The sequence below is a fragment of the Primulina huaijiensis genome, chromosome 16 (assembly GCF_012295235.1).
Source record: "Primulina huaijiensis isolate GDHJ02 chromosome 16, ASM1229523v2, whole genome shotgun sequence".
NCBI lineage: Eukaryota > Viridiplantae > Streptophyta > Magnoliopsida > Lamiales > Gesneriaceae > Primulina > Primulina huaijiensis.
The window spans coordinates 19796339-19812285 of NC_133321.1; the positions used below are offsets into that span (position 1 = coordinate 19796339).

At 34.5% G+C, this 15947-nt stretch overlaps 2 protein-coding genes and 1 long non-coding RNA gene across 3 annotated transcripts; 1 reads left to right on the forward strand and 2 right to left on the reverse strand.

Annotated features, from left to right (window-relative positions):
- Positions 1 to 234: 234 nt before the first annotated feature.
- On the reverse strand, positions 235 to 6514 carry LOC140961224 (beta-adaptin-like protein A). The gene is made up of 11 exons (XM_073419607.1): positions 6260 to 6514; positions 5136 to 5652; positions 4674 to 4798; positions 3930 to 4128; positions 2903 to 3131; positions 2591 to 2757; positions 2247 to 2456; positions 1683 to 1793; positions 1407 to 1583; positions 857 to 1306; positions 235 to 658 (listed from the first exon to the last, which is right to left on the reverse strand). The coding sequence occupies exons 1-11, from the start codon at positions 6310 to 6312 to the stop codon at positions 368 to 370; spliced, it is 2529 nt and encodes an 842-aa protein (XP_073275708.1). The 5' UTR covers positions 6313 to 6514; the 3' UTR covers positions 235 to 367.
- On the forward strand, positions 4690 to 5080 carry LOC140961225 (uncharacterized). Its single transcript, XR_012172311.1, has 2 exons — positions 4690 to 4901; positions 4940 to 5080. It is a non-coding gene; the product is annotated as an uncharacterized lncRNA (long non-coding RNA).
- Positions 6515 to 11537: 5023 nt separating the features above from the next.
- LOC140961797 (indole-3-pyruvate monooxygenase YUCCA2-like) lies at positions 11538 to 15165 on the reverse strand. Its single transcript, XM_073420497.1, has 4 exons — positions 14048 to 15165; positions 12940 to 13188; positions 12269 to 12391; positions 11538 to 12169 (listed from the first exon to the last, which is right to left on the reverse strand). Exons 1-4 carry the CDS (start codon positions 14732 to 14734, stop codon positions 11960 to 11962), a joined length of 1269 nt encoding a protein of 422 aa, XP_073276598.1. The 5' UTR covers positions 14735 to 15165; the 3' UTR covers positions 11538 to 11959.
- Positions 15166 to 15947: the final 782 nt, after the last annotated feature.

The window sequence follows — 15947 nt, forward strand, 5'->3', positions numbered from 1 at the left end:
CAGAAAATTTACACAAAATTACTTTAAAATATTAAAACAATACATTTCAAGTAATGGATGCACCGCACACACACCCTCGCATTATAGTTTTACAGGGAGTGAGAAAATCACAAATAGGTTATGCTATTACACCACCTTATATCTTCTTTCTGGTCATTCAATCGTCATATAAGAAGATTAAATCAATTGGTATGAGATACTTTTTTGGAGTAAAAAGGTCGGAGGAAGCCGAACTGAACACGACAAAAGAAGCCCTTTTCACTTTTTAGTCTAGGTTGAATTTACAAGACAGTTTCCTTTGTTTACTGTCACTCACCAAAACCAAATTTGAATGGGCATGTACAAGCAACGACTAATTTATCTGCTCCTAAGGCATTCCAAATTTGGACAAGGCAGACTGGAACATTTCTAAGAAGGCCGGGGACGTAGTTGGATCATCTGATTTGATCTTTAGTTGCACTTTACACGTGGACGAATTAATAATACACTCGACAAGATATGCAGATGATTCTTCTTCTTTTCGTGCAAAGAAAAAGAACTTATAATATGGAGATTGACCGCCCGAAGCTACGCAGTGGAACGAGTGGCCTTGCATGTGTCGAGAAAGGGCCTGAGGTGTTGTCATGGCCGCAACTCCTCGTGGATCTATAGAGATTTCCTGAAAGGAAAGAAGAAATTCACTTGTAAAAATCTTGATTCTGTTCAATGCACTACCCTATAAGATACTCTTGAACTTAGTCTGGGGTGACGAATTCTTTCGTTGGTGACGAGAACTTAACTTTATTGATAAATTTACTTTTCTTTTCGGGGGGTGACATGCGAATTCAATGCATACGATGTTCTTAGATCAACAAACCTGGGATATAGACACTGGCAATTGGCGCCATTTCTGCTGAAAAGCATTAGCATCTAGAACAGCTTTAGCGTTGAGCTTCAAAGCAGGAAGCGAAGGAGCAGGACTAGGTGTGGTTGGCATTCCCAGACCAAGCAGTTCATCTATCGCCAAACTAGAAGAAGTTTGTGTAGATAGATTGTCAAGTGATACAAGGTCTAACTGAGCCTCAAAAGCACCTGTAGTTGTAGAATTATCGTAAGAAGGGGCACTATAGGCTGAACCACCATTGCTTCTGTAACCCTGATTATCTTCCTTTTCAGAAGTACTCAATAGTAAGTCTTTATCATTTGCCTCAACTCCCTGAGCTGCAATTATATGATCCCCAGAATCCGTGCCAATGGACAGATTCCCAAGTTCCTCCGAGAAAGCGAATGGTCCTCTGTATTCCTTATCAGTGAACATATACGAGGGCTACACAAATATTTACATCAATCATTCAGCATTCCGAAATGCATAAAAATAGTGGCCATTCAGAATATAAAGAAATATGAAGTTAGAAAAGTAGAAGTACCTTCTGGTACACAACAGAGAGACTGTTAAATTCATCAAAGATGCGATCTTTTGTTTCACTACTTTGCGTGTCTGCAAAGGCTGAGACAGCTTGTTTTGGAGGATTTACAACACGTTCTGCTACTGAAACATTGTACTGTAAAAGCCTATAGTAGAATAATGCTCTATCATGGACATCCTGCAAGGGATAATAACTTAGCGACCATTCTTCCACAAGCTAGACAAAAGTATACACGAGCTTCAGATTATATTCAATCAACTTTCGATCAAAGCAGACCTGATGAAAATCGGCAAGACCAGCAGCTAGAGCAGCTCCGAGGGCCTGTCTAGTCTCTGGTGGTCTTCTCAAGAAACATTTCATTACTGCTGTGAGAAGATGTAAACGAACCTGTATAACACAGAACTAATTACCGGAATGGCATTTAAATGTCATTTAAGGTTAATTACTGCAGACACGTAGAGTTTGAATAGTTGGATCAAAAAATTACCTATAAGTTTCATTCTAAGATGTATAATGAACTCGCATCTCCAATTTCTTCACAAGCCAATAAAAAATTTAGCCACTTATAGATGCAGAATGAGATATTCTCCCAGTAAGTTACAATAATCACAAATCCTTTTAGATTTATTTTCAAATAATTAAACCAAAAATGAGATTCGCTGCATATTACACAAGTAAGATTTGCCGAGATAAAATTCTATAGAAAGTTTAGACTATACCAAAATTAAGTATGCAAATAGGAACTTTCAAGACAAAAAGATAAGTTGTCAATAATTGAATAAAGTTAACAGAGATGGAAGCATAGAAAGGGTCAAACGAGAAGGAATGCCATCTAATCACCTCTGCAGAATGCTCCTCATCCCAGTTCTCTATAAAACTCTCTAGAATATAAGGAGCATCCTGCATGTCCTGGGCATATTCCCCCAGCATCCAAATAAGAGCTGCCTTGGCTTTTGGTTCCTGAACATTTTTGCTACTAATATTCCCTACAACTGCAATGCAGTCGTGACTCCATTGAGGATATTTTCTTAAAAGATCTTTCACAAGAACCTACAAAGAAAAAGAATAAGAAAAATCTAGAGTTAGCTCATAAGATCATACACCACTACATCATGTAACTTTCCATGGTAACATTGTGTGATCAACATATCCAATCGTCCAGGAAAGAAAAGAGAAAGACTTACAAGAGTTTCAGCAGTCACATGTTCTTTTTCCATTTCCAGAAACTGAAGCAAACGATCAACAATGGCATTAACATCATACTGCTGCAATGCAATCTTTCCAACAGCTCGAATTGATTCTCTTGCCATTGGAATATCAACATTTGCAACATATTCACAAAGTTCAGTCACTAAAATGAAGCCAAAAGGTTGCACATTAGTTACATCAAAAAGTTAAAAAACCACCACCAACAACCAACCAATGACAGGAGGATGAACAAAAGCAAGCAATAAACTTTCAACAAAGTTTAAGCAAGTGCATAGGATGATATCTACCTATCTCATAAGTATTACTCTCATTTGCCACAGCGGTAAGCATCTCAAGTTTCAATTTTTTGACATAGAATGGCTCGTTATACTGGCAGTAGAAATGCTTGTAGTCTGAACAGAAAATAAAAGGTGCACGCATCACCAGCAAATGAAGGTGGCTTAGAACAGCGTAGGATTGCTCTGGACTTCCCGAGCTTACCAAAGTGAGCAGAGGAGCTTTAATCCGCTCATACACCTATAGACACACATTTTAAGTAATTCAGTGCTTGGCAAGATAATCTAAGATAGTCATAGAAGCATGTCCCAAAAAGCTTAAAAAGACTCCGAGTATTAACAAAGTAAACTTAAAAACTTAATAGTATAAGCATCGCTTTGAAGCATCTAAATAGCAATTTGACTAGGAGTCTCCGACCAAAAAATTGTTTTACACTCTGTGTATGCAGCAGAAAAAGAAGATTCTATATTACGTTATACTCACCATAAATGATAAAGGACTCTCAATCTGGAAGGACGGCATTGGAGAAATACAAACTTATACATCCCAGGAATTAAGGAGGGATTTGTGGAGTAAAATGGGTAAAATGATTGCAGGAATCAAATCCAGCAGAAGAGAAAAGAGAGATATCTTTAAAGATATGTGGCCATGAATGGCATTGTGGCCATAACAGTAGGAAGTTGCGTGTACAGAAATCAAATTGAGAATAAATTATTTTGCAATAATCTTTTGATGGTTACTCCAGGCGCTACCAGTAAGAAAAAACTGGCTACATGTTGATGTCTGAAATGAGTGCTAGGTAAAAGGAAAAAATACAGAAATGGGCCAGAAACATGAGCCAAGGCATATAACGCTTACAACCAAACAGTACCAGAAACCTGCCGGACTTCATATTCCAGAATAACGTGACACATAAAATTTGGAAACCCAATTGGCGAATCGAAGCTTAAGTGAGTGGATGTTAGAAGAAGCATTAAGTCAAGCCAAATCATCAATTATGCAACAGCAAGGTGATTTTAAATGGAAAATAGCAATTACCTGTTGATGAACATCAGTCATGGATAAGGTCATGTGCAAAAACACCTTAATGGTGGCCAAGACAACTGCACCATTTGCATGCTGAAGTCTATCTTCAAGAAGATTCATGATGTCAAAGATCTCCTCGCTATCTGTTGGAACATATTTAGCAACCAATTCCAAAACAATACATTGCGCCCATTCACTAAATTCTTTGATCCTGCAGTAATCAAATGCAGACTTTGGTACTTCCTTAACTTTCAACACATGTAAGAAAGTAACAAAGTTTACGTGTTCATTTTGGATTTTCCAGGTTGTTTATCCTTATAATTTGGTACACACATGGATAGAACTACGAGGTATAATCTCCGTACAAGAGATAAGAATCAGAAAAGATACATGTGAGCAGAATAAACATACCTGCTCATCACCAAGAAATACTGAATCTAGAAAAGTAAAAACAAAAAATCTTTCATTTTTCTATAATGTTGAAACTAACTGTCAAGCATAATAGTTCAAACAAGTTATCAAAAAAGATAGACACCTAATAAATATGAGGAAACAACAAGGTTTACCACATCAGGAATGCAGAATCATGAATTTTGATCTACTATGTCATGGTGACAAATCATTTACGATAAAAGGAGAGCACAACAAATGAACTAAATAAATAAATGATGCGGATGACTTTGCAGCTAGTACTGATTGGAATTCAATAGCTAGAAAAAAAATCAGGTAATGAACCACCATTACTATGGTAGATACCTATTTAAAAAGTAATATACAACTGGCTTGCTAAGCAATGCTTCTCTCTCCCTAGCTGCTTCCTCGGATGTGCTTGCTTCCAGACCCCAAATCTCTTGAAGAGAATTTAAACAATTCGCGACTACCTGATTGACAACAGTAGATAAAACGATTTTGAAAGAAGAAAAGCAAAGCCTGTCTGGAAAGAATAGTTATGATGATGAAATAAGTGGGATATTTAAAAGAACAGTTATAATGATGAAATAAGTGGGATATTTAAGATTAAGAAGATTTCGATCATATTTATGCAAATCTTATAAATAAAATAATAGTTTACAGTTTACCGATTTATCAAGAATGGATGCATATCTCAACTCCAAATCAAACCCAAGTTAGTACAGGCAGAGATTGATCTGAAGGTTAAAAGTGACATCTACATCTAAAAACAGATATAACAAAAAATGATGCACAAAGTAACTTGACCTGAGCATCTTTGTCTTTAAGCATCAAATGCTTGAGCAAAGCCGGAAGATCTGCATCCACGCAAGTCGATGCTGAAATATGGTATAGTTTGAGCACTCCAACAGCCGCAACCATCCTAACATAACTATTCCCATCTTTCAACCCATTACCTAAAGGCCCGACCAAGTATTCCACCAAATTAGCCACACCAAGGGAACAAAGACTCCTCAATGCCAAACCCCTAATCATTGGATCCTCATCCTTACAGTCCCTCTGGAGAAAGTTAATTGTCAAAAGTGCAAGATCTGGATTGTGCTTCGCATAATTCCCCACATACAAATAACACATCTTTTTAAGCACAATATCCGACGTCGCTGAGCACATCACCATTTCACTAAAAACTGATGATACATCAATTCCAATCGTCATGTAAGATATAACCTTCTTAAAAAGGTCCCTTTTTGTGTCATCAGTGCCAGGAGCTCGGCTACCAGCAAGCTGGCGCAACTGCAATTTCAGATCTGAAACTTCCCCTTTCCTGCTCGAAGCAGAAGGAGGGTTAGAATTTGAAGTAGCATGGAAGGAGATAAAGTGAAGTAAATGTTAACTAATTTTTCCATTTCAGAGTGACCAAATCTCCATGAATTAACATGATACCCTCATATCACACATACCAGGTCACAAATATCCCATAACACATAAATTCAGCAATGAACGGGATTCGTTTTGCCATTTTCATTTAACGAACCTCCAGGTCACACAGTGAAAAAGATATCTACAAACACATGGTCCAGCGCACATGAGTTAAATTGATAGTTTTTTTTTCTCTCGTGTCACAGCAAATGATTGACTTAAACCATTTGCAAAAATCAATACAAGCACATATTCATACAGTAGAATTTCAAGTCACAATAACTCAATCTAGTAAAACTTAAACCCGCATTACAAAACTTCCCATATTTCTAAATATCAAGGATTCACAACCATTTACCCATTCAACTAAAAAAAAAGGTTGTCAGTTGTTAAAATACTCTGCCTAAGACTTTCCGTCCAGCTAAAGTATCAATACGCGCACACACAGGCATCAGAACGTGAAACAAAAACCCATAACATCGAGAGATAAGAATGAAGGATTAGAAGAGAACCCGGAAGGCTGAGACGGAGAAGGGGATCGTTGAGATTGAGCTGGAGGCGCCATTACCGGTTCGCGATCCTTTAAATTCAACTGATTAAAGCTCGAACCAACGCTTCTGAAAAATTAAGAGAACTCCTCAGTCATCAAATATGTACCCAGCAAAAAAAATTGGATCTTGGAAGCGATGGATCTGCATTCTGATAAGATTTTGGCAAAGAATTGAGAGTTTAGACCTCACTCAAGTCTCCGTTTCTGTTTCTTGATTTTTTTGTATTTATTTATTTTAGAGATGTTACTACTTGATTATCGATTTATCAGTACTCAATAAAAAAAATATATAATGTCTCTCAAAACAATTTAAAAAATCTTCATTCTCTTTAGAAACTTTATTATTGAAATTAAGAAAATGTTTCTGCAAAATGTGCTTTGCCAAGCATATTTGTATCGGCACGTTTGGTATTTGAGATTAGTGTAGGATAACACTTTTAGACAAGTGTTTGGTTCATTTTTAAGACCACTGGAGATAACCATGAACCCAGGAATGACGCACTGTAGAAACGTGAAAATGCAAGAATTCAATCCCAAAGTCAAGAAGGTATTCTTACTTCTTAGTCCTTATTTCCACACTAGATCAGAAAGCTTGTCTCTTTTCCAAAATTACCCTTCGCCCTACTTTAAAACGTGGTTTCTCATTTCTCACTTATTTGTTCTCTTCGATTGAAAATGGCCGCCGTCGTTCTTCAATGAGGTTTACTACATATCGTCCATTGAAGTCCAGTTCGGCCTCGCAAATAGTTTGTCAACTCCCTACTTTCATACCGACTGCATCGTCTCGTCCTTAGATTTTTTTTTTTTCAAAAAAACCTTGTACGGTGTACTTCGATAAATCAACGATCGACAGACCTGCAAATTTTACTTCTCGAAGACACAAAGGCATCAAAATTAACGAAAAACAACGAAGAGTTAAATACTTTCGTTCTTCTTCCGATTGTGAACAATTCGGAAATTCAAATAAATGGTGGAACATTTATTTGTAACCCATCCCCTTGGCTTCCTTTCACATATCTTCTTTTGTTCTAGATCGGATGTCTGATCTAAGAAATGTGAAAAAGCATCATTGAGTGAGAGAATAGTTGGGTAGATCTGTCCTTGGAGTCAAAAAGAAAGGAAGCGTGATATGTATTGTCATAGGGGTAAAGTTGGAAAATTAAATATTGTACTAGTATTTATCCAGACAGAATAAATAGAACCAAATAGAAACAGAGTTTAAACCCTTGTACTAAATGTCCATGTACTAAACTTACTTATCCTTTCTATTATCTTCAAATTATTAATCTCATCCTACGTATCTCAAACGGTGCCTATCCAAAGACAAATATGTATTCGATGTTATTTTAATCTAATTATATGAATATAAAATCATCATTGTATATTTTCGCTAGTTACAAGGTCAACTACGTAGATATTAGTTCTCTAAATAAAACGATGATCACAAATATCATTTCTCAAAATAAGATTTAAGATATCATTCTTAACCACATTTTTCCAAGTTTTCAATAGTCTACTCCTCATTTTACTCACTCCGTTAACTCGTCAATTTAATATATCTCGGATTAGAGTTATGTTTGGTGTCCTCTTTACATGATCAAGTCAAGTTAGACGTCTCTCTATTGACTTTCTCTCTATTGGACTACACTTGATTACTCATAATCCTTTCATTCATAATCTATATTTGCGTGTTTTCCCATGTGTACATCTTTAACTGGGTATAAAATATTTTTTTCAAATTGATTGATATAATTTTCAATTATATGATAATTAATAAATAGTAAACTAAATAATCCCTAAATTCAAAGTTTGCAATTGTATCAAAGGCCACCCAAATTTATAGTGATATCCCGTGTCGGACCAGCCCACATAAGTGAGAGTCTTAATTAGCGAATCTAAAATCATATTTTTTTTGAAAAAGAATAATAAGTAGCTGACCTTTTATCGATCGTAGAGGCCCAATTATAATTTACATAAATAATTTCCATAAGACCAAGTTTTTCATTGATCATGGCCATCGTAATACTAATTGAAATCGACCCAAAAGATTACTGGCCCATATCCAAAAATATCTTTTACTACAAGAATTAAAGGCCCAAAACATGACAAGGTATCATTAAAATTATTTAAATACTAACGGACCATGACGCACATGATGTATATTATGTTGAATAAAAAAAATTAGAGAATGAAATAGTTTTTGTTTTTTTAAAAAAAAATTAAATTGAAAGTTTAAATTTTGAAATTGATATGGTAGGATAGAAAATAAAATGTAAAGAAAAATAAAGTACATTTCACTCCTTTATAATTTTCATGAAATAGTACTGCTCTACTTTGTATCATACCTGATAGTAATTAAGTATGTACATATTAATTATAATTTTCGAAAAATAAGATAGTACAAGTGCGTATATGTTCTAAGATTTAGAGTGAAATACAACAATTATTTTTACCCATTTTCATTTCAAATAATTATAAACCTCCAAAGATATCTGACAAAGATTAATCAATGTGGGTTGTTTTGGAAAAAGAAGCACATGGGCTCAATCTTAAACAAAATGTTACAAATGTCTGATGCGTATATTCTCCAATTCTCTCCTTTATTTTTTCTATAGAATGCAAAAGGCTGCCCCATTTAAAAAAAAAAGAAAAAGGAAGATATACATACATTGGAATCTTCAAAATTGAGCAAGAATCGAAGAATTAAAGCTGACCAAAAACACACACTAAAACCACGTGCTCACATGGAGCAGTATTTCCCTTTTGCCCTGAGGAATCTAGTGGAGTAGTGGGATGTATGACTGAAAATGGGACGAGAAAAAGGAAATGGATCCCCGCAAGTTCCTCGAACCAGAGATCAAGACGAGTATGAAAGTGGAGATGTAATTTGAAAACATGATACAAATGACAAACCCGCCCGGCCCCATTACCATCAATAATATATCTTCATTTGATGAAAGTATTTTTCAAACTATCTCATTCTAAAAAGAAATTAAAACCCGTTGAAATTATATTAAATATTGAAGTTAAAATATCTCTTGATTTCAAATCATTATGGTCGAACACACGGTGGGAATCGAGTAAATTTTACATATTAATTATGCATATAGTTTGGGAAAAAAAAATATGGTATGAAAGTTTCTATTGGACCCTTGTTGTTTGATAACTTAGAAATCCTCGTCACATTTGAGATGTGCAACTCAATTTGGGTATTAAATTCCACAAATGGTCTTTGATTTCTCAACTGCTAATTGGGAGTCAATGAGAATAGAGTAGACCTAGATTATTATAATTCCCCTTTTTTTTTCTATTTTATGAGACAAAGTGTTAGTCCTCGACTAGCGTAATTCAATCCATCCGTGATAGATATATAAAAATAATCGCATGACGACACACCAAAAATAAAATAAAATAATGAATAAAATGCTATTTAATTTGTGAATCATGTATATTCTTAAAATTATATATAGATGTCTAATGGACAAAAATTGATTTAATTCTTGAGTTGAATAAATCATGATGACAAAAAATGAATCCCAATCATTCATTGGTATACTCTTCAAGCTAAGGGAAGAATATGTATTATATGAATGAATCATCACTGACAAATAACATTCCCCCAACCATTCATTCGATTCCCCCGCACCAAATTTAAATGGTCCACACACGCACAAATTTGCATACAGTATTATATATCGTCTATTTTAATTTGATTACGTAGTAATACGTATTGATTTAGGTAATCGAATTTAAACAATATAATTTACTTTAAATTATTAAAGTTTGGTATTAAGAATTCTTATAATAATTTTTTGTTGACAAATTTCAATATGTCTATGTTGTATTATATATGGATTATATTAGGCCCCAACACATTACTATTTTTTCTTATTTTTTGTTTGCATCATCATATTCTGGTGTTACGTCAGTACACTATAAACTTAGATCACAAATTAATGGCAACATAATAAAAAATAAAAAACTTGTAAGTTAAAAGATCAAAAGAATAAATAAATTTTTTTGAAGCTAATTTCATGATTTTATGATGATCTAAAAAATAATTAAATTTGCATGGTGGAAGAAAACAAATTCGTAGGACCAAAAGGAAGTAATAAATATTTTGATGATACGAACAATAGTGATGAGTTTGCAGCATGTGCATGTACGTACATGTCATCCTCATCATGAGCTTGTGGATCATATCCTCACCGCCATACTAGCTAGGACCAGTAGTACGTACCACCTGTGGCTTCAAAAGCACAACTATATATATATTATATTCATCTTAAATCGATCGAGCTACTAAATTAGTTTTTTTTATAAAAAAAATATATTTTTATTTTGAATTAGTTGAAATAAGTTTTTATGGAATTAAAACCTGAGTAGAATATTTGTTAAAAAATTAAAATAAGATAGGAAATTAATTATGCAAACATATTTAAATTTTTGCAAAAGAAAATTAGGGATCGATAATGGAAAGAGTCATGTTATTTAACGGGGACTCGTGCAATGACATTTCCAACTACGTAATGCCTAATTTGTGTAATCTTTGATAAATCGCTTATAAATTATTTCATTCAATTATTTTCAAGTTCGAAGATGATAGCTTAGAATACAATTTCAAAAAATAATATTATATAATAATAGTAATAGTCTTAAAATAGTGACATCTCATCTCCTCAATAGGAAATAGTACTGATCTTAATTGATTGTTTACCAATATTAATAGATGACGATTCCACAGGGAACTTTTCTTACATGAATCTCATGTAATCATTGTCGCAATTATATTGGGAGAACTCAATTCAAAAAATTGTTTGTGCCCTAATAGGAAAACATGGCATTTCAATTTTCATAATTAGGTTCGATGAATTCATTATTAATTCAATTAATTGTCCCTTAAAAACGTAACGATCTCACACACACACAACACAATTTGGCAAACCGAAATTAGTGTGGAAAATTTTGACAACCAATCACATGATTAAGAATTTAGCGTAGAGCAACAATCTTAATCTAGCACATTCGTTTATATTAAATTTTAGTGGTCCAATATCTACTTGTAGGGAATGTAATCATTTCACGTATATATAAACTGGCACATGTCAGAAATTAAGAAATAATAAAAATATTGAACTAAATGAGCCTGTGTGATCATTTAAAATTTTGGTACAAAAGTTTCCCATAATGTTTAAATATCATTACAACGACACTCGTCACAGCCAACTAAACCCTAAATAAACAAACACAAAAATTATACTTGCCAAGCCTAATTAATAACTTTCAATTACAACAAGCTAGCGTTACACACGTCCAACCACCTTTAATTTCAGTGATAAAACATCAAGTGATCGAAATACACTGACGTGCAAGATATTTACCCACATGACTAAAAAGTCAATATCTCATGGTTACTGGTTAGGAAGAGAGTTGTCAACGTACAAGAAGTATGCACTACTACTTAGAACGATATATATCGGCCTTTTTTCGAGTTCTCGGGGGCATGGTTAACGGAGATCGATCGTCGTGAATTTCGCCAAAAAGTTGATCCAATTTCGGAAGGCGATCATCTTGGTCGATGCAAACCCAAAAATTCTCCATTCATAGTCTTTTCTTCAAGTCAAATATCCTACCAAATTAATCGAAAACAACACATTTTTTGCTAGGAATGGGGCCAAGAAACGGATGAATGTTTCTTTTCACCTTCTCTCCAACAATTTTCTATGTCATTTGCTATGTTTTTGGCATCCATGGATGCCCCTAGAAGGCCCCGTTTGGTGAATCCCACCGAGTATAGCCCATGTTCGCCTTTCCAGCCATTTGGAAATGGCCTTTTTGGGAGGCCATCTTTATTCGAAAACATCTCACTTCCCTGGTTTAAAAAAATTAACACGGATGAGCCAAACATGTCCTCTCGTATATGCACTCTGAAAATTTGGAGATTTATTGCAAAATCAAAAAGTCGTTGTACCTTTAGCCAAAATGGTACATTGCTTTTGTAACCAGTCGCTAATATTATTGCATCAAAATTTTGTATTCTTCCATCAACAAATTCTACTGATTTGTGGCTTAGTCTCCGAACGCCGGGGTACACCTTTATGATTGTAAAATAAAATAAGTTTCAGTAATAAATTATAAATAAAATGATATAGAATAAAAAAGACTTGCATGATACCATATATATCAATATCACTCCTTGAAAGTTGCCTTCGAATCGGTGTAATTTCATAACTAATGCAAAAAAAAAAAAAAAAACTACTTAGGTACACAATGATACACGAGGGTTTCTTTGTCAAAGTTGATGATTTACTTTACATTTTTGTTTTACAATGAAAACCACTCGACGACATGGAGTTTTTTTCTTGAAAATACCAACCAATTGCTAGAGAAATTAATATGTGGAATCTCAAGCGCATAATCTCAACCGAAAAAGGACCCTTTTTTCCTTCGTAATTGTTTGATTAAAACAGGTGATTTTTGTAACACTAAAAATGTATCTAACAGAAGCAAAGGAAACCCAATGATTGATAAAGGCAATTGAGATCATTGGTTACAGCAAAAACTTTAAAAAGTTTGATGTGAATTTAGCAATAATTAGCGAAAGGGTATATCGGACGTAGACACAACAAGGAGGAATTGTACCTTAATGTCTCCACTTTTAATCTTGTCAAGGGTTCCAACATCCAACACCGGCGTCTTTCCGGAGATGTTCTTTAGCGCGAGTGGGCCTAGCTGAGGCCGGTCCAGCCCTAACCGACTGGTATCACCGAGTAGGAGCCATGAAACAATTAATAGAAACCGGTCGACAAGGTGTAGGGGAAACCACTTCAGTAAACACGTCGACAGCCCAAAAGTTGATCTTCCCAGCATTTCTTGCGGTAGAATGTGCAGCTAAATTCATATTCAAGATTTAAAGCCATTCACCCAAAAAAAGGAAGAAGACATAAGAAATCAACATTAAGAAAAAAGGAAAATAAAAATTAAATATAAGAACGTAAATATGGTTACGAGGAGGTGATCCTGTTGCATATTTAACTCACGTCATTTCTTGGTTAAATTCCATTGGTCTTCCTAAAGCTAGAGGTCATTTATATTTATAGTGGGGGAGAAAAACATTTAATATATTTAAAGAATACATAATTAGTAAGCCTGCAAAAGATGAACTTTACAAAGAAAAATTGCGCATGCTTGAGTATCCCAAAAAAGTGACAAATACGTTAAGGTTTTTTAATTCTTTAAATCATTTCGATTTAACTAAAATCTCAAACAATTGGGAAGCACTGAAAACCAAGATCTTTCTTCATATGTGTAAATCTCCAGCCACAAATGTTCCCGACAAAAAATCCGATAAAATACACTAAATTAAAATCAAAGTTATTAGCTTTTTTTTTTTTTTCAATTTTCATTTGACCTAGGGTTTCATGATTTTCTTTCTCTAAAAAAATCACAACTTGTGATATTAACGAAAGTTTACACATACTCTCAAAACAGTAAGTATACTCCCATTATCATACGGTCAATTCCCATGCACACACAGACAACTTCACCTAGTACTTAATAAGTACCAAGAGAAAAGAGGGTGAAAATCTTTTAAAAAATTAATTTCACAAGAAATCTAGGTTTTTCCTTCCATTATTCAAATAATGAACACACGATGGAGCTCTTCATCTTCAATTATGGTTTTTTAAAAAAAACATGGTAGAAAAACTCACACAAATTAAACACGCACTAAAAGGTGTGGATTTCTCACTTTATCTCTGACAACAAGTGAAGGGCTGGCACCATGGTTGCACAGATCCAAACAAACTTCCATTCCTGAATTCCCACATCCAACAACAAGCACTTTCTTCCCTCTGTAAACCCCTCCATTTTTGTACCCGCTGGTGTGCACCAAATCTCCACAAAACTCTGCCACCCCTTCGATTGGCGGCACCACCACTTCCGCATTCTCCCCCGTCGCGACTATTAGCCACCTGCAGATGTATTCAGACTCCAACCCTGCTCCTTCTGATGCTGTTTTCACCCTCCAACATCCAAGAATACTATCAAACTCGGCACTCAACACCTTCTGATTAAATACAGGCCTGATTTCGAACCTTTTCGCGTAGGATTCCAAGTACTGGATGAACTGCTGTTTCGTAGGGTAAGTGGGGTAATCTTCAGGGAAATTCATGAGTGGAAGCTCGCAGAATTGTTTAGGTAAATGGAGTTTGAGCCGATCGTAGGTTTTCAGCTGCCATAAAGATGCTATACAGTTGGATCTCTCGAGGACTAGAGGTGAAACGCCTTTTTCCTTCAAACAAGCGGCCGCTGCCAAGCCGGAAGGCCCGGCACCGACTATGACAGGGCCAGGAACACATTTCAAGCTTCCAAGATTAATATCTTTACAAGGATCATGGGCTGTTTTCCCCGTTATTTCTCTTAAGTAATCATCCATGAGTCAAGAATAACTAATCTGAGAGTCAAGAATCAGCGCCTTGGATAAAGAAAAAAAACCCACAAACAAAAGAGAATATAGATAACTTGATATCTTATCTATCCAACTGCAGATTTAATATTTTCTGAATCTTGGACTCCGCAGTTCAACCACTTCAAATATTCAGTAAATGAAGAAGAGTGAAATACGGCCAGGAAACAAGTGGTAAAAACGTGTATTTGATGTGGAAAATGGATCGTGGATTATAGAGATAAGTCCATATATAATTTGTATGTATATATATGTATATCACCTTTGGTTATAAAACAAAATAATATCCATATTACCAAGACTCGGTATGAGGAGAAATCCTGACGAAGAGGAATGGATTATGAGATATTCTTATTCCCTTGAGAGAATGGTTTTTGTAAGTTTCAAATCGAGAGACAAAACAGGAGGTGGGACCGAAGGCTACGGGGCTTATCAATCAGCATTCATTCATTCAATATTGCTATTATTATTCATTTATAGACAGGTTTAAAAGATTAAAAAAAAAAAAGACGAAATAAAGAGAGAGAGAAATAAGCAAATGGTGATTTTGTTTCATGAAAATATTCAACTTTTTCATAGGATATATATAAGGAAATAAAAGCAGAGGTGATGGCAGTTCGGTGTGTGTGTGTGCGTGTGTGTGTGTTGATTTACAGTGATATTGGCTAACAGGAATTAAAGATGTTCAACATTTTTAACATCTTGTTCGTTTTCTTAATTGGGTCTAATATTGCATCACGATTTAATTTTATTATAAATTTATATAATTTTACGTTTATTTCTCTTCCTCAATTTTTTCTAACTTATAATTTTGAATCACCTCCTCGATCATTCTTCTAACCCGATACTAAATTTATCGGTTTCTGAGTGACTTCCTACTGTTGCGAGATATATCTTGTGGACTACTTATTCTTTAATTTTAAAATAAAATTATATATTGCCCGTCTAAGTTGTATTATCAAGAAATTACTTTTTAAGATCAGACAACTAATTTTATTATTTTTATGTATATGAACAAAAACAGTAATTAAATAAAATTACATTAATGTTTAAAGGGTGGATCGCTTGGTTATAATTACATATATTTTAAATTGCATCCATTATTTCTTCAAAAAAATAAAAATTGCATCCATTATTCAAGGGGGAAAAAAGAAATAAAGAAAAGAGAACATCCACACTGGGA